The 24411-nt window shown below is 44.0% G+C and overlaps 1 protein-coding gene across 1 annotated transcript in view; it reads left to right on the forward strand.

The window, feature by feature from the left end:
• The window catches only part of LOC126095219 (putative inorganic phosphate cotransporter), a 98409-nt gene extending 78508 nt beyond the window's left edge, over nt 1–19901 (forward strand). The window contains exon 9 of the mRNA XM_049909958.1: nt 18197–19901. Within this exon, the coding sequence (XP_049765915.1) occupies nt 18197–18376 (180 nt within the window). The 3' untranslated portion in view covers nt 18377–19901. The remainder of the gene's footprint in view (nt 1–18196) is intronic.
• The last annotated feature ends 4510 nt before the right edge of the window (nt 19902–24411 follow it).

Here is a 24411-nt window from a genome sequence, read left to right on the forward strand (position 1 = left end):
GGGGGAAAAAAGGACGGGTACACACTCGCACACACACACATATCCATCCACACATATACAGACACAAGCAGACTCTTTGTCTTTAAATATGTCTGCTTGTGTCTGTATATGTGTGGATGGATATGTGTGTGTGTGCGAGTGTGTACCCGTCCTTTTTTCCCCCTAAGGTAAGTCTTTCCGCTCCCGGGACTGGAATGACTCCTTACCCTCTCCCTTAAAACCCACATCCTTTTGTCTTTCCCTCTCCTTCCCTCTTTCCTGATGAGGCAACAGTTTGTTGCGAAAGCTTGAATTTTGTGTGTATGTTTGTGTTCGTTTGTGTGTCTGTCGACCTGCCAGCACTTTCATTTGGTAAGTCACATCATCTTTGTTTTTAGATATATTTTTCCTTCATGGGATGTTTCCTTCTATTATATATATATATATATATATATATATATATATATATATATATATAAAAAATAGAGGGAAACATTCCACGTGGGAAAAATATATTTAAAAAGAAAGATGATGAGACTTACCAAACAAAAGCGCTGGCAGGTCGATAGACACACAAACAAACACAAACATACACACAAAATCTAGCTTTCGCAACCAACGGTTGCCTCGTCAGGAAAGAGGGAAGGAGAAGGAAAGACAAAAGGATATGGGTTTTAAGGGAGAGGGTAAGGAGTCATTCCAATCCCGGGAGCGGAAAGACTTACCTTAAGGGGAAAAAAGGACAGGTATACACTCGCACACACACACATATCCATCCATACATACAAGACACAAGCAGACATTTGTAAAGGCAAAGAGTTTGAGCAGAGATGTCAGTCAGGACGGAAGTACAGAGGCAAAGATGATGTTGAAAGACAGGTGAGGTATGAGCGGCGGCAGATTGAAATTAGGAATTAGTGGAGATTGAGGCCTGGCGGATAGCGAGAAGAGAGGATATGCTGAAGGGCAAGTTCCCATCTCCGGAGTTCTGACAGGTTGGTGTTAGTGGGAAGTATCCAGATAACCCGGACGGTGTAACACTGTGCCAAGATGTGCTGGCCATGCACCAAGGCATGTTTAGCCACAGGGTGATCCTCATTACCAACAAACACTGTCTGCCTGTGACCATTCATGCGAATGGACAGTTTGTTGCTGGTCATTCCCACATAGAACGCTTCACAGTGTAGGCAGGTCAGTTGGTAAATCACGTGGGTGCTTTCACACGTGGCTCTGCCTTTGATCGTGTACACCTTCCGGGTTACAGGACTGGAATAGGTGGTGGTGGGAGGGTGCATGGGACAGGTTTTACACCGGGGACGGTTACAGGGGTAGGAGCCAGAGGGTAGGGAAGGTGGTTTGGGGATTTCATAGGGATGAACTAAGAGGTTACGAAGGTTGGGTGGACGGCGGAAAGACACTCTTGGTGGAGTGGGGAGGATTTCATGAAGGATGGATCTCATTTCAGGGCAGGATTTGAGGAAGTCGTATCCCTGCTGGAGAGCCACATTCAGAATCTGATCCAGTCCCGGAAAGTATCCTGTCACAAGTGGGGCACTTTTGGGGTTCTTCTGTGGAGGGTTCCGGGTTTGAGGAGATGAGGAAGTGGCTCTGGTTATTTGCTTCTGTACAAGGTCGGGAGGGTAGTTACGGGATGCAAAAGCTGTTTTCAGGTTGTTGGTGTAATGGTTCAAGGATTCCGGACTGGAGCAGATTCGTTTGCCACGAAGACCTAGGCTGTAGGGAAGGGACCGTTTGATGTGGAATGGGTGGCAGCTGTCATAATGGAGGTACTGTTGCTTGTTGGTGGGTTTGATGTGGACGGACGTGTGAAGCTGGCCATTGGACAGGTGGAGGTCAACGTCAAGGAAAGTGGCATGGGATTTAGAGTAGGACCAGGTGAATCCGATGGAACCAAAGGAGTTGAGGTTGGAGAGGAAATTCTGGAGTTCTTCTTCACTGTGAGACCAGATCATGAAAATGTCATCAATAAATCTGTACCAAACTTTGGGTTGGCAGGCCTGGGTAACCAAGAAGGCTTCCTCTAAGCGACCCATGAATAGGTTGGCGTACGAGGGGGCCATCCTGGTACCCATGGCTGTTCCCTTTAATTGTTGGTATGTCTGGCCTTCAAAAGTGAAGAAGTTGTGGGTTAGGATGAAGCTGGCTAAGGTAATGAGGAAAGAGGTTTTAGGTAGGGCGGCAGGTGATCGGCGTGAAAGGAAGTGCTCCATCGCAGCGAGGCCCTGGACATGCGGAATATTTGTGTATAAGGAAGTGGCATCAATGGTTACAAGGATGGTTTCCGGGGGTAACAGACTGGGTAGGGATTCCAGGCGTTCGAGAAAGTGGTTGGTGTCTTTGATGAAGGATGGGAGACTGCATGTAATGGGTTGAAGGTGTTGATCTACGTAGGCAGAGATGCGTTCTGTGGGGGCTTGGTAACCAGCTACAATGGGACGGCCGGGATGATTGGGTTTGTGAATTTTGGGAAGAAGGTAGAAGGTAGGGGTGCGGGGTGTTGGTGGGGTCAGGAGGTTGATGGAGTCAGGTGAAAGGTTTTGTAGGGGGCCTAAGGTTCTGAGGATTCCTTGAAGCTCCGCCTGGACATCAGGAATGGGATTACCATGGCAAACTTTGTAAGTGGTGTTGTCTGAAAGCTGACGCAGTCCCTCAGCCACATACTCCCAACGATCAAGTACCACAGTCGTGGAACCCTTGTCCGCCGGAAGAATGACGATGGATTGGTCAGCCTTCAGATCACGCATAGCTTGGGCTTCAGCAGTGGTGATGTTGGGAGTAGGATTAAGGTTTTTTAAGAAGGATTGAGAGGCAAGGCTGGAAGTCAGAAATTCCTGGAAGGTTAGGAGAGGGTGATTTTGAGGAAGAGGAGGTGGGTCCCGCTGTGACGGAGGACGGAACTGTTCCAGGCATGGTTCAATTTGGATAGTATCTTGGGGAGTTGGATCATTAGGAGTAGGATTAGGATCATTTTTCGTCGTGGCAAAGTGATATTTCCAGCAGAGAGTACGGGTGTAGGACAGTAAATCTTTGACAAGGGCTGTTTGGTTAAATCTGGGTGTGGGGCTGAAGGTGAGGCCTTTGGATAGGACAGAGGTTTCGGATTGGGAGAGAGGTTTGGAGGAGAGGTTAACTACTGAATTGGGGTGTTGTGGTTCCAGATTGTGTTGATTGGAATTTTGAGGTTTTGGAGGGAGTGGAGCTGGAAGTGGGAGATTGAGTAGATGGGAGAGACTGGGTTTGTGTGCAATGAGAGGAGGTTGAGGTTTGCTGGAAAGGTTGTGAAGGGTGAGTGAGTTGCCTTTCCGGAGGTGGGAAACCAGGAGATTGGATAGTTTTTTAAGGTGGAGGATGGCATGCTTTTCAAATTTGCGGTTGGCCTGTAGGAGGATGCTCTGAACAACCGGTGTGGATGTGGGAGAGGAAAGATTGAGGACTTTTATTGGAGTTGATGGGTGTGTTGATTGGCTGAGTGGATGTGTAGGTGAAGGATTAGGTGGGTGAGGGCAATGGATTGTTCGGTTTGGAACTGGTATAGGGACTGATGGAAAGAAGGGTTGCAGCCAGAGATGGGAACTTTAAGTGTGAGGCCTTTGGGGGTGATGCCAAATGTCAGACAAGCCTGAGAAAATAAAATATGGGAGTGTAATCTGGCTAGGGCGAAGGCATGTTTGCGGAGGGAATGTAAATAAAACTTAATGGGGTCGTTGTGGAGGTGTTGTGAGGGTGACATGGTACTAGAAGGTGGAAAGTGGAACACGAGGCTGAAATGAAAATGAAAATAAAAATAAATGGGGAGAGATAAAGGTAAAACTAGAAAGCAAATGGAGATCTGGTGTGAAAAAAGGCGAAAAAGGGTTGGTTAGAGCTGGGCTATGTTGATCCTGTGGTGAACTTGTGTAGGTAGATAATGATGTGCATAAAGGTTAGTGCCGCCAAAACACGTTAAAGGGTGGAGAAATACGGGAAAATTTCGAAAAAACTACGTGAGGATGTATTAAAAGGGTGGTTTGGTGGTGGCAGATAATGGAAATGAGGCTAACAATTGTCTGATGAAGAAATAATGACGTTAAAACCTGTGGGAAGCGGCTAAAAATGATCGATGATGTGAGAAAAACGGAACTGGAAATAAAGCAAAACATATTAAAACTAGCCGAAAAGGTTGTTTAGTAGCTGAAAGGAACTGTTTGTGAACTGGAAACGGTGGATTTTATAGCAGCGGTAGTGTTGAAAGCGGAAAAAAAAAAAAAAAAAAAAAAAATTTTGGTTATGGTTTGGAAGTGGGTTACGTATTATTACGTATTATTGAGTATATATCGGCGGGATAAAATTGTATACTGGATTACGGTAAAAAAAGGAAAAGGTGAATAGAAAGTAAAACTGCTGGCAAAAACAGAAGGAGGAAATAAGATGACAGAAAAGACTACGAAATGTAACAGTGACAATAACAATAACAATAACAAACGTGATTGTTGGGTTCAAATTAATGATTGAATATAATAGAGGGAAACATTCCACGTGGGAAAAATATATTTAAAAAGAAAGATGATGAGACTTACCAAACAAAAGCGCTGGCAGGTCGATAGACACACAAACAAACACAAACATACACACAAAATCTAGCTTTCGCAACCAACGGTTGCCTCGTCAGGAAAGAGGGAAGGAGAAGGAAAGACAAAAGGATATGGGTTTTAAGGGAGAGGGTAAGGAGTCATTCCAATCCCGGGAGCGGAAAGACTTACCTTAAGGGGAAAAAAGGACAGGTATACACTCGCACACACACACATATCCATCCATACATACAAGACACAAGCAGACATTTGTAAAGGCAAAGAGTTTGAGCAGAGATGTCAGTCAGGACGGAAGTACAGAGGCAAAGATGATGTTGAAAGACAGGTGAGGTATGAGCGGCGGCAGATTGAAATTAGGAATTAGCGGAGATTGAGGCCTGGCGGATAGCGAGAAGAGAGGATATGCTGAAGGGCAAGTTCCCATCTCCGGAGTTCTGACAGGTTGGTGTTAGTGGGAAGTATCCAGATAACCCGGACGGTGTAACACTGTGCCAAGATGTGCTGGCCATGCACCAAGGCATGTTTAGCCACAGGGTGATCCTCATTACCAACAAACACCGTCTGCCTGTGACCATTCATGCGAATGGACAGTTTGTTGCTGGTCATTCCCACATAGAACGCTTCACAGTGTAGGCAGGTCAGTTGGTAAATCACGTGGGTGCTTTCACACGTGGCTCTGCCTTTGATCGTGTACACCTTCCGGGTTACAGGACTGGAATAGGTGGTGGTGGGAGGGTGCATGGGACAGGTTTTACACCGGGGACGGTTACAGGGGTAGGAGCCAGAGGGTAGGGAAGGTGGTTTGGGGATTTCATAGGGATGAACTAAGAGGTTACGAAGGTTGGGTGGACGGCGGAAAGACACTCTTGGTGGAGTGGGGAGGATTTCATGAAGGATGGATCTCATTTCAGGGCAGGATTTGAGGAAGCCGTATCCCTGCTGGAGAGCCACATTCAGAATCTGATCCAGTCCCGGAAAGTATCCTGTCACAAGTGGGGCACTTTTGGGGTTCTTCTGTGGAGGGTTCCGGGTTTGAGGAGATGAGGAAGTGGCTCTGGTTATTTGCTTCTGTACAAGGTCGGGAGGGTAGTTACGGGATGCAAAAGCTGTTTTCAGGTTGTTGGTGTAATGGTTCAAGGATTCCGGACTGGAGCAGATTCGTTTGCCACGAAGACCTAGGCTGTAGGGAAGGGACCGTTTGATGTGGAATGGGTGGCAGCTGTCATAATGGAGGTACTGTTGCTTGTTGGTGGGTTTGATGTGGACGGACGTGTGAAGCTGGCCATTGGACAGGTGGAGGTCAACGTCAAGGAAAGTGGCATGGGATTTAGAGTAGGACCAGGTGAATCCGATGGAACCAAAGGAGTTGAGGTTGGAGAGGAAATTCTGGAGTTCTTCTTCACTGTGAGACCAGATCATGAAAATGTCATCAATAAATCTGTACCAAACTTTCGGTTGGCAGGCCTGGGTAACCAAGAAGGCTTCCCCTAAGCGACCCATGAATAGGTTGGCGTACGAGGGGGCCATCCTGGTACCCATGGCTGTTCCCTTTAATTGTTGGTATGTCTGGCCTTCAAAAGTGAAGAAGTTGTGGGTTAGGATGAAGCTGGCTAAGGTAATGAGGAAAGAGGTTTTAGGTAGGGCGGCAGGTGATCGGCGTGAAAGGAAGTGCTCCATCGCAGCGAGGCCCTGGACATGCGGAATATTTGTGTATAAGGAAGTGGCATCAATGGTTACAAGGATGGTTTCCGGGGGTAACAGACTGGGTAGGGATTCCAGGCGTTCGAGAAAGTGGTTGGTGTCTTTGATGAAGGATGGGAGACTGCATGTAATGGGTTGAAGGTGTTGATCTACGTAGGCAGAGATGCGTTCTGTGGGGGCTTGGTAACCAGCTACAATGGGACGGCCGGGATGATTGGGTTTGTGAATTTTGGGAAGAAGGTAGAAGGTAGGGGTGCGGGGTGTTGGTGGGGTCAGGAGGTTGATGGAGTCAGGTGAAAGGTTTTGTAGGGGGCCTAAGGTTCTGAGGATTCCTTGAAGCTCCGCCTGGACATCAGGAATGGGATTACCATGGCAAACTTTGTAAGTGGTGTTGTCTGAAAGCTGACGCAGTCCCTCAGCCACATACTCCCAACGATCAAGTACCACAGTCGTGGAACCCTTGTCCGCCGGAAGAATGACGATGGATTGGTCAGCCTTCAGATCACGCATAGCTTGGGCTTCAGCAGTGGTGATGTTGGGAGTAGGATTAAGGTTTTTTAAGAAGGATTGAGAGGCAAGGCTGGAAGTCAGAAATTCCTGGAAGGTTAGGAGAGGGTGATTTTGAGGAAGAGGAGGTGGGTCCCGCTGTGACGGAGGACGGAACTGTTCCAGGCATGGTTCAATTTGGATAGTATCTTGGGGAGTTGGATCATTAGGAGTAGGATTAGGATCATTTTTCTTCGTGGCAAAGTGATATTTCCAGCAGAGAGTACGGGTGTAGGACAGTAAATCTTTGACAAGGGCTGTTTGGTTAAATCTGGGTGTGGGGCTGAAGGTGAGGCCTTTGGATAGGACAGAGGTTTCGGATTGGGAGAGAGGTTTGGAGGAGAGGTTAACTACTGAATTGGGGTGTTGTGGTTCCAGATTGTGTTGATTGGAATTTTGAGGTTTTGGAGGGAGTGGAGCTGGAAGTGGGAGATTGAGTAGATGGGAGAGACTGGGTTTGTGTGCAATGAGAGGAGGTTGAGGTTTGCTGGAAAGGTTGTGAAGGGTGAGTGAGTTGCCTTTCCGGAGGTGGGAAACCAGGAGATTGGATAGTTTTTTAAGGTGGAGGATGGCATGCTTTTCAAATTTGCGGTTGGCCTGTAGGAGGATGCTCTGAACAACCGGTGTGGATGTGGGAGAGGAAAGATTGAGGACTTTTATTGGGGACAGGAGTTGATGGGTGTGTTGATTGGCTGAGTGGAAGTCCTCAATCTTTCCTCTCCCACATCCACACCGGTTGTTCAGAGCATCCTCCTACAGGCCAACCGCAAATTTGAAAAGCATGCCATCCTCCACCTTAAAAAACTATCCAATCTCCTGGTTTCCCACCTCCGGAAAGGCAACTCACTCACCCTTCACAACCTTTCCAGCAAACCTCAACCTCCTCTCATTGCACACAAACCCAGTCTCTCCCATCTACTCAATCTCCCACTTCCAGCTCCACTCCCTCCAAAACCTCAAAATTCCAATCAACACAATCTGGAACCACAACACCCCAATTCAGTAGTTAACCTCTCCTCCAAACCTCTCTCCCAATCCGAAACCTCTGTCCTATCCAAAGGCCTCACCTTCAGCCCCACACCCAGATTTAACCAAACAGCCCTTGTCAAAGATTTACTGTCCTACACCCGTACTCTCTGCTGGAAATATCACTTTGCCACGACGAAAAATGATCCTAATCCTACTCCTAATGATCCAACTCCCCAAGATACTATCCAAATTGAACCATGCCTGGAACAGTTCCGTCCTCCGTCACAGCGGGACCCACCTCCTCTTCCTCAAAATCACCCTCTCCTAACCTTCCAGGAATTTCTGACTTCCAGCCTTGCCTCTCAATCCTTCTTAAAAAACCTTAATCCTACTCCCAACATCACCACTGCTGAAGCCCAAGCTATGCGTGATCTGAAGGCTGACCAATCCATCGTCATTCTTCCGGCGGACAAGGGTTCCACGACTGTGGTACTTGATCGTTGGGAGTATGTGGCTGAGGGACTGCGTCAGCTTTCAGACAACACCACTTACAAAGTTTGCCATGGTAATCCCATTCCTGATGTCCAGGCGGAGCTTCAAGGAATCCTCAGAACCTTAGGCCCCCTACAAAACCTTTCACCTGACTCCATCAACCTCCTGACCCCACCAACACCCCGCACCCCTACCTTCTACCTTCTTCCCAAAATTCACAAACCCAATCATCCCGGCCGTCCCATTGTAGCTGGTTACCAAGCCCCCACAGAACGCATCTCTGCCTACGTAGATCAACACCTTCAACCCATTACATGCAGTCTCCCATCCTTCATCAAAGACACCAACCACTTTCTCGAACGCCTGGAATCCCTACCCAGTCTGTTACCCCCGGAAACCATCCTTGTAACCATTGATGCCACTTCCTTATACACAAATATTCCGCATGTCCAGGGCCTCGCTGCGATGGAGCACTTCCTTTCACGCCGATCACCTGCCGCCCTACCTAAAACCTCTTTCCTCATTACCTTAGCCAGCTTCATCCTAACCCACAACTTCTTCACTTTTGAAGGCCAGACATACCAACAATTAAAGGGAACAGCCATGGGTACCAGGATGGCCCCCTCGTACGCCAACCTATTCATGGGTCGCTTAGAGGAAGCCTTCTTGGTTACCCAGGCCTGCCAACCCAAAGTTTGGTACAGATTTATTGATGACATTTTCATGATCTGGTCTCACAGTGAAGAAGAACTCCAGAATTTCCTCTCCAACCTCAACTCCTTTGGTTCCATCGGATTCACCTGGTCCTACTCTAAATCCCATGCCACTTTCCTTGACGTTGACCTCCACCTGTCCAATGGCCAGCTTCACACGTCCGTCCACATCAAACCCACCAACAAGCAACAGTACCTCCATTATGACAGCTGCCACCCATTCCACATCAAACGGTCCCTTCCCTACAGCCTAGGTCTTCGTGGCAAACGAATCTGCTCCAGTCCGGAATCCTTGAACCATTACACCAACAACCTGAAAACAGCTTTTGCATCCCGTAACTACCCTCCCGACCTTGTACAGAAGCAAATAACCAGAGCCACTTCCTCATCTCCTCAAACCCGGAACCCTCCACAGAAGAACCCCAAAAGTGCCCCACTTGTGACAGGATACTTTCCGGGACTGGATCAGATTCTGAATGTGGCTCTCCAGCAGGGATACGACTTCCTCAAATCCTGCCCTGAAATGAGATCCATCCTTCATGAAATCCTCCCCACTCCACCAAGAGTGTCTTTCCGCCGTCCACCCAACCTTCGTAACCTCTTAGTTCATCCCTATGAAATCCCCAAACCACCTTCCCTACCCTCTGGCTCCTACCCCTGTAACCGTCCCCGGTGTAAAACCTGTCCCATGCACCCTCCCACCACCACCTATTCCAGTCCTGTAACCCGGAAGGTGTACACGATCAAAGGCAGAGCCACGTGTGAAAGCACCCACGTGATTTACCAACTGACCTGCCTACACTGTGAAGCGTTCTATGTGGGAATGACCAGCAACAAACTGTCCATTCGCATGAATGGTCACAGGCAGACAGTGTTTGTTGGTAATGAGGATCACCCTGTGGCTAAACATGCCTTGGTGCATGGCCAGCACATCTTGGCACAGTGTTACACCGTCCGGGTTATCTGGATACTTCCCACTAACACCAACCTGTCAGAACTCCGGAGATGGGAACTTGCCCTTCAGCATATCCTCTCTTCTCGCTATCCGCCAGGCCTCAATCTCCGCTAATTCCTAATTTCAATCTGCCGCCGCTCATACCTCACCTGTCTTTCAACATCATCTTTGCCTCTGTACTTCCGTCCTGACTGACATCTCTGCTCAAACTCTTTGCCTTTACAAATGTCTGCTTGTGTCTTGTATGTATGGATGGATATGTGTGTGTGTGCGAGTGTATACCTGTCCTTTTTTCCCCTTAAGGTAAGTCTTTCCGCTCCCGGGATTGGAATGACTCCTTACCCTCTCCCTTAAAACCCATATCCTTTTGTCTTTCCTTCTCCTTCCCTCTTTCCTGACGAGGCAACCGTTGGTTGCGAAAGCTAGATTTTGTGTGTATGTTTGTGTTTGTTTGTGTGTCTATCGACCTGCCAGCGCTTTTGTTTGGTAAGTCTCATCATCTTTCTTTTTAAATATATTTTTCCCACGTGGAATGTTTCCCTCTATTATATTCAATCATTAATTTGAACCCAACAATCACGTTTGTTATTGTTATTGTTATTGTCACTGTTACATTTCGTAGTCTTTTCTGTCATCTTATTTCCTCCTTCTGTTTTTGCCAGCAGTTTTACTTTCTATTCACCTTTTCCTTTTTTTACCGTAATCCAGTATACAATTTTATCCCGCCGATATATACTCAATAATACGTAATAATACGTAACCCACTTCCAAACCATAACCAAAAATTTTTTTTTTTCCGCTTTCAACACTACCGCTGCTATAAAATCCACCGTTTCCAGTTCACAAACAGTTCCTTTCAGCTACTAAACAACCTTTTCGGCTAGTTTTAATATGTTTTGCTTTATTTCCAGTTCCGTTTTTCTCACATCATCGATCATTTTTAGCCGCTTCCCACAGGTTTTAACGTCATTATTTCTTCATCAGACAATTGTTAGCCTCATTTCCATTATCTGCCACCACCAAACCACCCTTTTAATACATCCTCACGTAGTTTTTTCGAAATTTTCCCGTATTTCTCCACCCTTTAACGTGTTTTGGCGGCACTAACCTTTATGCACATCATTATCTACCTACACAAGTTCACCACAGGATCAACATAGCCCAGCTCTAACCAACCCTTTTTCGCCTTTTTTCACACCAGATCTCCATTTGCTTTCTAGTTTTACCTTTATCTCTCCCCATTTATTTTTATTTTCATTTTCATTTCAGCCTCGTGTTCCACTTTCCACCTTCTAGTACCATGTCACCCTCACAACACCTCCACAACGACCCCATTAAGTTTTATTTACATTCCCTCCGCAAACATGCCTTCGCCCTAGCCAGATTACACTCCCATATTTTATTTTCTCAGGCTTGTCTGACATTTGGCATCACCCCCAAAGGCCTCACACTTAAAGTTCCCATCTCTGGCTGCAACCCTTCTTTCCATCAGTCCCTATACCAGTTCCAAACCGAACAATCCATTGCCCTCACCCACCTAATCCTTCACCTACACATCCACTCAGCCAATCAACACACCCATCAACTCCAATAAAAGTCCTCAATCTTTCCTCTCCCACATCCACACCGGTTGTTCAGAGCATCCTCCTACAGGCCAACCGCAAATTTGAAAAGCATGCCATCCTCCACCTTAAAAAACTATCCAATCTCCTGGTTTCCCACCTCCGGAAAGGCAACTCACTCACCCTTCACAACCTTTCCAGCAAACCTCAACCTCCTCTCATTGCACACAAACCCAGTCTCTCCCATCTACTCAATCTCCCACTTCCAGCTCCACTCCCTCCAAAACCTCAAAATTCCAATCAACACAATCTGGAACCACAACACCCCAATTCAGTAGTTAACCTCTCCTCCAAACCTCTCTCCCAATCCGAAACCTCTGTCCTATCCAAAGGCCTCACCTTCAGCCCCACACCCAGATTTAACCAAACAGCCCTTGTCAAAGATTTACTGTCCTACACCCGTACTCTCTGCTGGAAATATCACTTTGCCACGAAGAAAAATGATGCTAATCCTACTCCTAATGATCCAACTCCCCAAGATACTATCCAAATTGAACCATGCCTGGAACAGTTCCGTCCTCCGTCACAGCGGGACCCACCTCCTCTTCCTCAAAATCACCCTCTCCTAACCTTCCAGGAATTTCTGACTTCCAGCCTTGCCTCTCAATCCTTCTTAAAAAACCTTAATCCTACTCCCAACATCACCACTGCTGAAGCCCAAGCTATGCGTGATCTGAAGGCTGACCAATCCATCGTCATTCTTCCGGCGGACAAGGGTTCCACGACTGTGGTACTTGATCGTTGGGAGTATGTGGCTGAGGGACTGCGTCAGCTTTCAGACAACACCACTTACAAAGTTTGCCATGGTAATCCCATTCCTGATGTCCAGGCGGAGCTTCAAGGAATCCTCAGAACCTTAGGCCCCCTACAAAACCTTTCACCTGACTCCATCAACCTCCTGACCCCACCAACACCCCGCACCCCTACCTTCTACCTTCTTCCCAAAATTCACAAACCCAATCATCCCGGCCGTCCCATTGTAGCTGGTTACCAAGCCCCCACAGAACGCATCTCTGCCTACGTAGATCAACACCTTCAACCCATTACATGCAGTCTCCCATCCTTCATCAAAGACACCAACCACTTTCTCGAACGCCTGGAATCCCTACCCAGTCTGTTACCCCCGGAAACCATCCTTGTAACCATTGATGCCACTTCCTTATACACAAATATTCCGCATGTCCAGGGCCTCGCTGCGATGGAGCACTTCCTTTCACGCCGATCACCTGCCGCCCTACCTAAAACCTCTTTCCTCATTACCTTAGCCAGCTTCATCCTAACCCACAACTTCTTCACTTTTGAAGGCCAGACATACCAACAATTAAAGGGAACAGCCATGGGTACCAGGATGGCCCCCTCGTACGCCAACCTATTCATGGGTCGCTTAGAGGAAGCCTTCTTGGTTACCCAGGCCTGCCAACCCAAAGTTTGGTACAGATTTATTGATGACATTTTCATGATCTGGTCTCACAGTGAAGAAGAACTCCAGAATTTCCTCTCCAACCTCAACTCCTTTGGTTCCATCGGATTCACCTGGTCCTACTCTAAATCCCATGCCACTTTCCTTGACGTTGACCTCCACCTGTCCAATGGCCAGCTTCACACGTCCGTCCACATCAAACCCACCAACAAGCAACAGTACCTCCATTATGACAGCTGCCACCCATTCCACATCAAACGGTCCCTTCCCTACAGCCTAGGTCTTCGTGGCAAACGAATCTGCTCCAGTCCGGAATCCTTGAACCATTACACCAACAACCTGAAAACAGCTTTTGCATCCCGTAACTACCCTCCCGACCTTGTACAGAAGCAAATAACCAGAGCCACTTCCTCATCTCCTCAAACCCGGAACCCTCCACAGAAGAACCCCAAAAGTGCCCCACTTGTGACAGGATACTTTCCGGGACTGGATCAGATTCTGAATGTGGCTCTCCAGCAGGGATACGACTTCCTCAAATCCTGCCCTGAAATGAGATCCATCCTTCATGAAATCCTCCCCACTCCACCAAGAGTGTCTTTCCGCCGTCCACCCAACCTTCGTAACCTCTTAGTTCATCCCTATGAAATCCCCAAACCACCTTCCCTACCCTCTGGCTCCTACCCCTGTAACCGTCCCCGGTGTAAAACCTGTCCCATGCACCCTCCCACCACCACCTATTCCAGTCCTGTAACCCGGAAGGTGTACACGATCAAAGGCAGAGCCACGTGTGAAAGCACCCACGTGATTTACCAACTGACCTGCCTACACTGTGAAGCGTTCTATGTGGGAATGACCAGCAACAAACTGTCCATTCGCATGAATGGTCACAGGCAGACAGTGTTTGTTGGTAATGAGGATCACCCTGTGGCTAAACATGCCTTGGTGCATGGCCAGCACATCTTGGCACAGTGTTACACCGTCCGGGTTATCTGGATACTTCCCACTAACACCAACCTGTCAGAACTCCGGAGATGGGAACTTGCCCTTCAGCATATCCTCTCTTCTCGCTATCCGCCAGGCCTCAATCTCCGCTAATTCCTAATTTCAATCTGCCGCCGCTCATACCTCACCTGTCTTTCAACATCATCTTTGCCTCTGTACTTCCGTCCTGACTGACATCTCTGCTCAAACTCTTTGCCTTTACAAATGTCTGCTTGTGTCTTGTATGTATGGATGGATATGTGTGTGTGTGCGAGTGTATACCTGTCCTTTTTTCCCCTTAAGGTAAGTCTTTCCGCTCCCGGGATTGGAATGACTCCTTACCCTCTCCCTTAAAACCCATATCCTTTTGTCTTTCCTTCTCCTTCCCTCTTTCCTGACGAGGCAACCGTTGGTTGCGAAAGCTAGATTTTGTGTGTATGTTTGTGTTTGTTTGTGTGTCTATCGACCTGCCAGCGCTTTTGTTTGGTAAGTCTCATCATCTATATATATATATATATATATATATATATATATATATATATATATATATATATATATATATATATATATATATATATATATATATATATATATAAGATGATGAGACTTACCAAACAAAAGCGCTGGCAGGTCGATAGACACACAAACAAACACAAACATACACACAAAATTCTAGCTTTCGCAACCAACGGCTGCTTCGTCAGCCACCCTACCTAAAACCTCTTTCCTCATTACCTTAGCGAGCTTCATCCTGACTCACAACTTCTTCACTTTCGAAGGCCAGACATACCAACAATTAAAGCGAACAGCCATGGATACCAGGATGGCCCCCTCGTACCCCAACCTATTTATGGGTCGCTTAGAGGAAGCCTTCTTGGTTACCCAGGCCTGCCAACCCAAAGTTTGGTACAGATTTATTGATGACATCTTCATGATCTGGACTTACAGTGAAGAAGAACTCCAGAATTTCCTCTCCAACCTCAACTCATTTGGTTCCATCAGATTCGCCTGGTCCTACTCCAAATCCCATGCCACTTTCCTTGGCGTTGACCTCCATCTGTCCAATGGCCAGCTGCACACATCTGTCCACATCAAACCCACCAACAAGCAACAGTACCTCCATTATGACAGCTGCCACCCTTTCCATATCAAACGGTCCCTTCCCTACAGCCTAGGTCTTCATGGCAAACGAATCTGCTCCAGTCCTGAATCCCTGAACCATTACACCAACAACCTGAAAACAGCTTTCGCAGCATGCAACTACCCTCCAGACCTGGTACAGAAGCAAATAACCAGAACCACTTCCTCACCCCCCCAAACCCAGAACCTCCCACAAAAGAATCCCAAAACTGCCCCACTTGTGACAGGATACTTTCCGGGACTGGATCAGACTCTGAATGTGGCTCTCCAGCAGGGATATGACTTCCTCAAATCCTGCCCTGAAATGAGATCTATCCTTCACGAAATCCTCCCCACTCCACCAAGAGTGTCTTTCTGCCGTCCACCTAACCTTCGTAACCTCTTGGTTTATCCCTATGAAATCCCCAAACCACTTTCCCTACCCTCTGGCTCCTACCCTTGTAACCACTCCAGTGTAAAACCTGTCCCATGCACCCTCCCACCACCACCTACTCCAGTCCTGTAACCCGGAAGGTGTACACGATCAAAGGCAAAGCCACGTGTGACAGCACCCTCGTGATTTACCAACTGACCTGCCTACACTGTGAAGCTTTCTATGTGGGAATGACCAGCAACAAACTGTCCATTCACATGAACGGATACAGGCAGACAGTGTTTGTTGGTAATGAGGATCACCCTGTGGCTAAACATGCCTTGGTGCACGGCCAGCACATCTTGGCACAGTGTTACACCGTCCGAGTTATCTGGATACTTCCCACTGACACCAACCCGTCAAAACTCCAGAGATAGAAATTGCCCTTGAATATCTCCTCTCTTCCCGTTACCCACCAGGCCTCAACCTCTGTTAATTTCAAGTTGCCACCGCTCATACCTCATCTGTCATTCAATAACATCTTTGCCTCTGTACTTCCGCCTCGACTGACATCTCTACCCAAACTCTTTGCCTTTACCTATGTCTGCTTGTGTCTGTTATGTGCGGATGGATATGTGTGTGTGTGCGAGTGTATACCTGTCCATTTTTCACCCCAAGGTAAGTCTTTCCGCTCCCGGGATTGGAATGACTTCTTATCCTCTCCCTTAAAACCCACATCCCTTCGTCTTTCCCCCTCCTTCCCTCTTTCCTGATGAAGCATATTAAAATAAAGATGCTGTGACTTACCAAACGAGAAAGCACTGGTGTTTTTTAGTGTGTGTTTTTTATTGTGTCTTTCTACCAGCACTTTCTTGTTTGGTAAGTCACAGCATCTTTGTTTTGATATATTTTTCCCATGTGGAATAAACACACTGTTGTATTGCAGATTATATTCAGATGAACTGTTTTATCATGTACCTGTTTTCTGCACATTAATTTAAAAAATGTAACCAACTTTTGGTTACTGGCATTGCACATAATCTGGCAAAGCCAAATTTGAAAGATTAATGGATGTATTAATGTGTTTGCAAAGCGAAAAGTGCACAAAGACAACACTGTATCAGTGTACTCAATGCTCTGGTACCATGCCAGTTGTGGGCAGTTGAATAGTCTATGTAAAATATGTGTCGTATAACACACCATACTAATCAGCTGTGGGACCAAGCATCTTAGAACAAAGAAACATGTACATTTGTCTGCTACCTAAAATTGAAAAAAATTGGTAAAATGCTAACAAATTTAAAGTGGCAGTTTTAGGGAGCAGGTGTTTTGAACTATGGCTGCTGAAATACCAGGAAGTGCAGCCTCAACTAGCTTGTTTATGTCACTGCCAACCTCAGCAAGTAATTGTGCAATGAACTCTTTGTGTTGTACATTGCTTGTTGTTCTCTTATTTTCAAGTGTGTCCATAATGGAGTTTAATTTCACCCCTACAACACCAGTCAATGAAACACAGAGCACTGGTGTAGGCTGCTGCCCTGTGAAGGAGGCAGGGCTCATTACCCCACACTGCTTCTTACCCCTGTGACATTATAATTCTAGTTTATTTACACTCAAGGCTGATGGCCGGTATGTGGTATCCACAGTCTGCACTATATCAATTGGAGAAAAAAGAAAACCTGCCAACATATTTCGACTGCATCATAATTTTTCCCTTAACATGCAAATAGAGATATTTTTAATTATGTTTCTACTCTACATGCCTTGTTGTTTCGATCTGTAGCATTGTCAACTGTTGGTTGCACAGCTATGAATGCCCATGAAAGGCTGGTGTTAATATTCTGAAGATTTTTTGATTATCAAATTGAGTGGGAAAAGAAAAAGAATATCGAGGAACACTGTAAATCCGAGAAGCATTCAGTTCACCAGTGGGGAAATGCTGCTGTTTCTCAACAGAAACATCATTTGTTGAAAGCTTAAATAGAATCAAAAGAAGAGAAAAAGCAAAGACCATTCCAGAAAAAAAACTGTTAAAATTTTTGAAAAGGCAATCATCCGAGTCAGAAACATTCTGTCACCAGAAAGTTATATCAAAGCACTAAGGATTCGTCTTCTTGCACATAGCATAGCAACATTTTGAATTTTTATGTCTAATGATTTACACACAAAAAATAGGTCTGATTTTCACCAAAAAATAGGTGCTACATTTTCAGACAGGTCCCTAGTTATTACACCTAATCATGTACTAAATACAAGGTGGCTGTGAGAAACTGAGTTAGTGTGTGCAGTCTTTCTCACAATTTAATACTGGTTCTCAATGTTACTTAATCTGTCTGCTTATCCCAATTTTTAAGATGCACTTATCCAGCCGGTATAGTGAAGAATGGTGTGGAAAAGGGGGGGGGGGGATGAGAGAGAGAGAGAGAGAGAGAGAGAGAGAGAGAGAGAGAGAGAGAGAGAGACATACAGCTGCGGGAAAGATTTATGCTTTTTCTACAGGTGCAGAAGTAGCAAGAGCTAACTGTTTGATGAGAAAAGAATCACTGTTTTAATAATTATCTGTTTCTTAAATACAACCATTTTTACAACGCTAAGCAATAGGGCCATGTATTACTTTGACTTCATTTCCTTAAACTGAATGTCTGAATGTTAGACAAATAGTTAGAAACTGAGAGTACTGTTGACATCATCCAAATGAATGATAAATACATATGAGTTGTTGTATTTTCTGTTGCAGCAAACAATACAGCAGTGGAAGTATGTATTTTATACATCAATGGCAGTGTGTGCAATTCCTTATGTCACCTTCCTCATATTTGGAACTGCTGATGAGCAGGAATCAAAGTGGCTAGAACGCAAGGAGCAAAAGAGGAAACCGGCTCACATAACAGATCTACCTGTGACAAATTCTGTGTAAAAAGAAAAAGCTCTAACTTCAGTCTTATACAGTCAGGCTGAAGTATCATTGTTATCAGTACACTGAAAAGATCTCTGATATCAGAGAAATATTCATCCTTGCCAGTTTTTTTATGACTTGAATAGTGAATTATTTCTCAGAGCTAACATTGCCTTTGTTCACATGAAGGGTCATAAAATGATTAGGATGGATCTAAAAATCATATACACTATGTGTTTAGAAGATTTAAGTTTCAGAGACCATTGCCGGTTGATGCCTGTTTCTAAACTGTGTTGTTTGTACATGCTACAAGGAACAGAAATGACATTGAGTCTTTTGTGTTTCAGCACAACCAGAAGTGCATTGTATAGGTCTCAATAATATTAACCAAAGAGTAAAAAGATCTGTATGCCTGTTATTATTAGTTTTGGTTACATTGCTAAAAATGTGTTCTTTACTACTATTCAACAAGAACAGATGGGAAAAAGTGAATATTCACATTGTGCCAGTTAATACAAACATGCAACAAAGTGAAACTGACAGCAATTTTGTACTTGCAATGTTAGTAATTAGGTACCTGCAATGATATTTTGCATACTGTGGTAATAAGCAACTTCCTTGAATATAATTTAAATTATCACTGGTTAACAATAATAAAGTTCCTCCTTTAGAACTCTGGCGTGACAGTACAGTTCTCTAAGCATGCAAAATAAGACTTCAAACAATCTGTTAACAGACTCACGTTGTTATATTTACTCAAGGAAAACTGTTTGTAAACATAAAGAAATGTAAATGTGATACAACTACATAGAATGGGATAGAATGACTGTCCAGTTCTTACCTTCAGCAGCTGAAATTGTATGTACCGCTAATGGCACATGTAAGAGTAGAAGAACTATCAAACCTTTTGGAGCTGTTAGTTCCTTCCCCAGAAAAGAAAGAGGGTAAGTCAGAAAATGTTATAAAAGATGATCAGTCACTAGGGCACCAGAGCCAGTTACATATTCTGTCTCTTTGTAATTCTATAGTTTTCTCATTTAAAAATGAGATTTCAAGTACAAAAAGGCGTATGAATAATACCATAATTATCAGTGTATGAAAACTTGATCTGAAAGTTGCAAATATAAACAATAAATATTCTAAATGAAGCATTTAGAGTACAAGCTTCAGTCCCAGAGAAATGGGTGGTAACAGAGCACACAAAATAGAAATAATGCTATAGACACGAGACTAAAATTTTAATTAATACAAAATAGCAACAAGAAGTTATTAATTGTCAAAAGATGAAAAATAAATAACTGCAGATATCTATATTGTCTCTGCCTCTCCAATTGCTTTGGAGTGTGTTAGTCTACTGAAACTTTGTTTTTCTTTGTTTCTCTGTTTTCCTTTGTTGTCACTACATGCACACAAACTATTTTGCCTCTGGTTAGACCAGAATTTTGTCTGCCTGTTAAAATGAATTGTGTTGTTACCCCTGCTAATTTCTGAAGTAAAGAACTATATCTGAGATTAATGTGTCAAATGTATGTTATTTATTTAAAATTTTGTAGCTCAGAGTATGTAATAAAATTCTTTTATGTAACATAAATGTTCTGATTCTACTTGATTTTACTGAAAGCAAAATATCATGAGCTTTTCACTGTGTCCCATTTTTTAAATAGTTTCTACAAACATATACATGACAAAACTAATAACAGAACATGTAAAACTAAGCTGTATATTTTTGGTCAGCCCATAAACATTGCTGAGCTTTCACACAATGTCCTGCTCTGACAGCTTGGAGGGAGAGGCAGCAAGGGAATATAATATGAATGTTATACCCATGAACTTTCCCTGGTGCAGTCAGGGGAAGCAGTGTGTGATGTGTGATCAAATGAAGGAATGGGTTAGAAGAGTATAGAGAAAATGTAACAGAGGAAGGGACAGGGACAGTTGAGAGAAAAGTGGGTGTAGACATTAATGCCATGCAGTGGGAAGTATCGTTACAGGTTGTGGTGGTAGTGGTGGTGGGTGTGGGGTAGGAGCTAGCAGAAATTGGGACCTGGAGACTGCTGGATAAAAGGAATGTTGTAATATCAATTTCCTTCAATGTAATTTAAAAAAAAGAAAAGGTTGGGATGGGGTGGAGGCAAGAGACCTAGAAGGCATGGGTTGTGAAGCAGCTATTGAAGTAGCATATGCCATGGTGTCATGCTCAGCAGTATATTCTGCAACTGGGTGGTCAGCTCTGCTCATGACCACAGTTTAGTGGTGACATTCATTGAGTGGGTAGCTGGTTGGTGGTGATAACCACATAAAAAGTTATGCAGAAATTATAGCAGAATTGGTGTATGCTTTTATATGTGGCTCTGATATACTGTCAGAATACAGAGCAAGGGATTAACCATCACTAAAATATACCGTTCATAGGTAGCCACACTATATATGAAAGATGTTTTTGTGTGAAGAAATGTTGACTGTCAAAGTGGAGGTATTTTTGATAGAGGGTTTAATATGGACGGATATTGTTATAGAATCAGGAAGGTGACATGCTAGGCTGTGAAAGACTAGGGTAAAGGGATAGGAAAGAAGGTGCTGAAGCTGTAGAACAGTGGTAGTCATAGCAGATAAAATTTAATGTTCTGTTGGTAGGTAGGTCATTGAAGATTGAGCATAAGCTTGGACTGGGGAATTAAATTGGCTGTAACTTTTCAAAAGAACTATTCCAGCAAATGCTGCATAATGTAACAGTCTTGAATTGCATATTGGAATATGTGCCACACATATTTTAATACATTATTCGATACACAACTTTTAATGTATTACTTGATGCATAGCATAATCCTTCGGCACCCATTTCCCTTCCCTGTGTCTCCTACCCTTGTGACCATTCCTGTTGTAAGACTTGCCCTATGCACACTCTTACTAACACCTACACCAGCCCTGTAACTGGCAAAATATATACTATCAAAGGGAGAGTCACCTGTGGAACAACATGTCATATACCATGTGTTATGTAAACAATGTTCAGCCTTTTACATTAGCATGACTACCACCAAGTTATCAGTCAGGATGAATGGGCATAGACCAAGGGTATATACTAGTGACGCACAATGCATGCTCTACAACATGACAGTCATGACCTCACTGCCTGTTTCACTATATGTGTCACCTGGATTCTTCCCCCAGTTTCTCAGAACTCTGCAGGTGGGAACTGGTGCTGCAACATGTCCTTTGTTCTCGCCACACACTTCACCTTAATTTATGTTAATTTCTTTAGTCTCACCATTTCTTCATAGCAATTATTCCTTTCTTCACTCCGTTTTTAGTTTTCAACCTGTGCACAATGTTTTGGCATTAATCTCTGTCTTGCTATCATCCTATTTCCACCTTTAAGCTCTCAGGTTTCCAAATCTTGTCCAGTGCAGTCACCAGCAATAAGACTTTCTTCTCGTCACATCTGGTAAGTCTCCCCTGACCCTGGGTTCTGAATGACTTTTCTCAACACTCCCCATTTCCTAAACCTCATCAGTGTTTTCCTTCACCCTTTTCCTTCTCCTTCATCTTTTCTGCCACAAGGAGCCACTGGTCCTGAAAGCTTGTTGATTTAAATAGCTCTATATGTTTGTGTTCTCCTGCCACCACTCGGTGGGAAGATTTTTTTTATCTATCAAATTACTTGATACATATTATGGAGTATTTAATTTTTATTATGCTGCATTTAATGTTGTATGGAGGAATTGTAGATTGTATACCAATTGACAGTGAACACATTATGTTACAACGTAATCACAATTTTCAGTAATTCTTAATAACATATTTTTGATTTTTTAATTAGCTAAAACAAAATCTGTATTGTCAAATCTAAAGGAATACTAACTCAAGTTTGCATTTAGGTTAATTTAATATAAAGCTTTTGTGTTGAGATTTCCATAATATTGGCATACAGTATTAAGACTGTTTAATAATGTATAACATTAAATACAAAGTAACTTGTGGGGGGAAAGCAAAATTTAATTCTTCTATTAGAACATGTGTAAATGGTAAATGTTAGTAATTGAAATAATTATGTTATTTAGTAGAAAATTAGTTTTTTAGAACTAATGGTTTACAATTCACATTTTAAGGAAATTTTTATGAAAAACAAATTATTTAAAAAATTGAACCGTATCAAACTTTTCCTCATTACTATAAAACATCATATTATTTAAATATTTGTGAATATGTAATCTTTTCATTATGACATCACAGAAGTATCTGTTCTGGTAATGAGTTTGGCATCATAGACTGTTACATTTTATATAGAGGCCTGTGCAAGGCTGAGTGGGCTGGTTGTTGTCAGTACAGAGATGGCTTATATATTTGTTGTATTTCATACTAATTGTAATATCAAAGATCAGATTTGTATTTATCAGCAAAATGCAACCAATGATTCCGAAAAATTGTGAATTTATCTGCTACACCAGGAAAAATTAAAATGGGAGAATTTGTCCATTTGTTATTTACGTTCAAGAACCCTGGACCCATTTATTCTACACTACTGGCCATTAAAATTGCTACACCAAGAAGAATTGCAGATGATAAACGGGTATTCATTGGACAAATATATTATACTAGAACTGACATGTGATTACATTTTCATGCAATTTGGGTGCATAGATCCTGAGAAATCTCTACCCAGAACAACCACCTCCGGCCGTAATGACGGCCTTGATACGCCTGGGCATTGAGTCAAACAGAGCTTGGGTGGCGTGTACAGGTACAGCTGCCCATGCAACTTCAATACGATACCACAGTTTATCAAGAGTAGTGACTGGTGTATTGTGACGAGCCAGTTGCTTGGCCACCATTGACCAGAAGTTTTCAATTGGTGAGAGATCTGGAGAATGTGCTGGCCAGGGCAGCAGTCGAACATTTTCTGTATCCAGAAAGGCCCGTACAGGACCTGCAACATGCGGTCGTGCATTATCCTGCTGAAATGTAGGGTTTTGCAGGGATCGAATGAAGGGTAGAGCCACGGGTAGTAACACATCTGAAATGTAACGTCCACTGTTCAAAATTCTGTCAATGTGAACAAGAGGTGACCGAGACTTGTAACTAATGGCACCCCATACCATCACGCCGGGTGATATGCAAGTATGGCGATGATGAATACATGCTTCCAATGTGCGTTCACCGTGATGTCGCCAAACACGGATCTGAAAAAATGACGTTTTGCCATTCATGCACTCAGGTTAGTTGTTGAGTACACCATCGCAGGCACTCCTGTCTGTGATGCAGTGTCAAGGGTAACCGCAGCCATGGTCACCGAGCTGATAGTCCATGCTGCTGCAAACATCGTCAAACTGTTCGTGCAAATGGTTGTTGTCTTGCAAACATCCTCCTCTGTTGACTCAGGGATCAAGACTTGGCTGCATGATGCGGATAAGAAATCTGTCATCTCGACTGCTAGTGATACGAGGCCATTGGGATCCAGCACGGCATTCTGTATTACCCTCCTGAACCCACCGATTCCATATTCTGCTAACAGTCATTGGAACTCGACCAACGCAAGCAGCAATGTCGCGATATGATAAACCGCAGTCGCAATAGGCTACAATCCAACCTTTATCAAAGTTGGAAACGTGTTGGTACACATTTCTCCTCCTTACATGAGGCATCACAACAACATTTCACCAGGCAACACTGGTCAATTGCTGTTTATGTATGAGAAATCGGTTGGTAACTTTCCTCATGTCAGCACATTGTAGGTGTTGCCAATGGCACCAACTTTGTGTGAATGCTCTGAAAAGCCAATCATTTGCATATCACAGCATCTTCTTTCTGTCAGTTAAATTTCGTGTCTGTAGCACATCACTTCGTGGTGTAGCAATTTTAATGGCCAGTAGTGTACATGGAATACAAGGATGAATGATATTTCTGTTCTAACAATATCTGATGAACTGATGATGTGGTTACATGTCTTGGACTTATGTACCAATGAAATCATCTACTAAATGGCACTATAATATATATTTTTGTAAAAGTTGGATAATTTTCTATTGAAATAATTGGATAGTTGTGTTAGAGCTAGG

Source organism: Schistocerca cancellata, chromosome 8 (assembly GCF_023864275.1).
Source record: "Schistocerca cancellata isolate TAMUIC-IGC-003103 chromosome 8, iqSchCanc2.1, whole genome shotgun sequence".
NCBI classification, from domain to species: domain Eukaryota; kingdom Metazoa; phylum Arthropoda; class Insecta; order Orthoptera; family Acrididae; genus Schistocerca; species Schistocerca cancellata.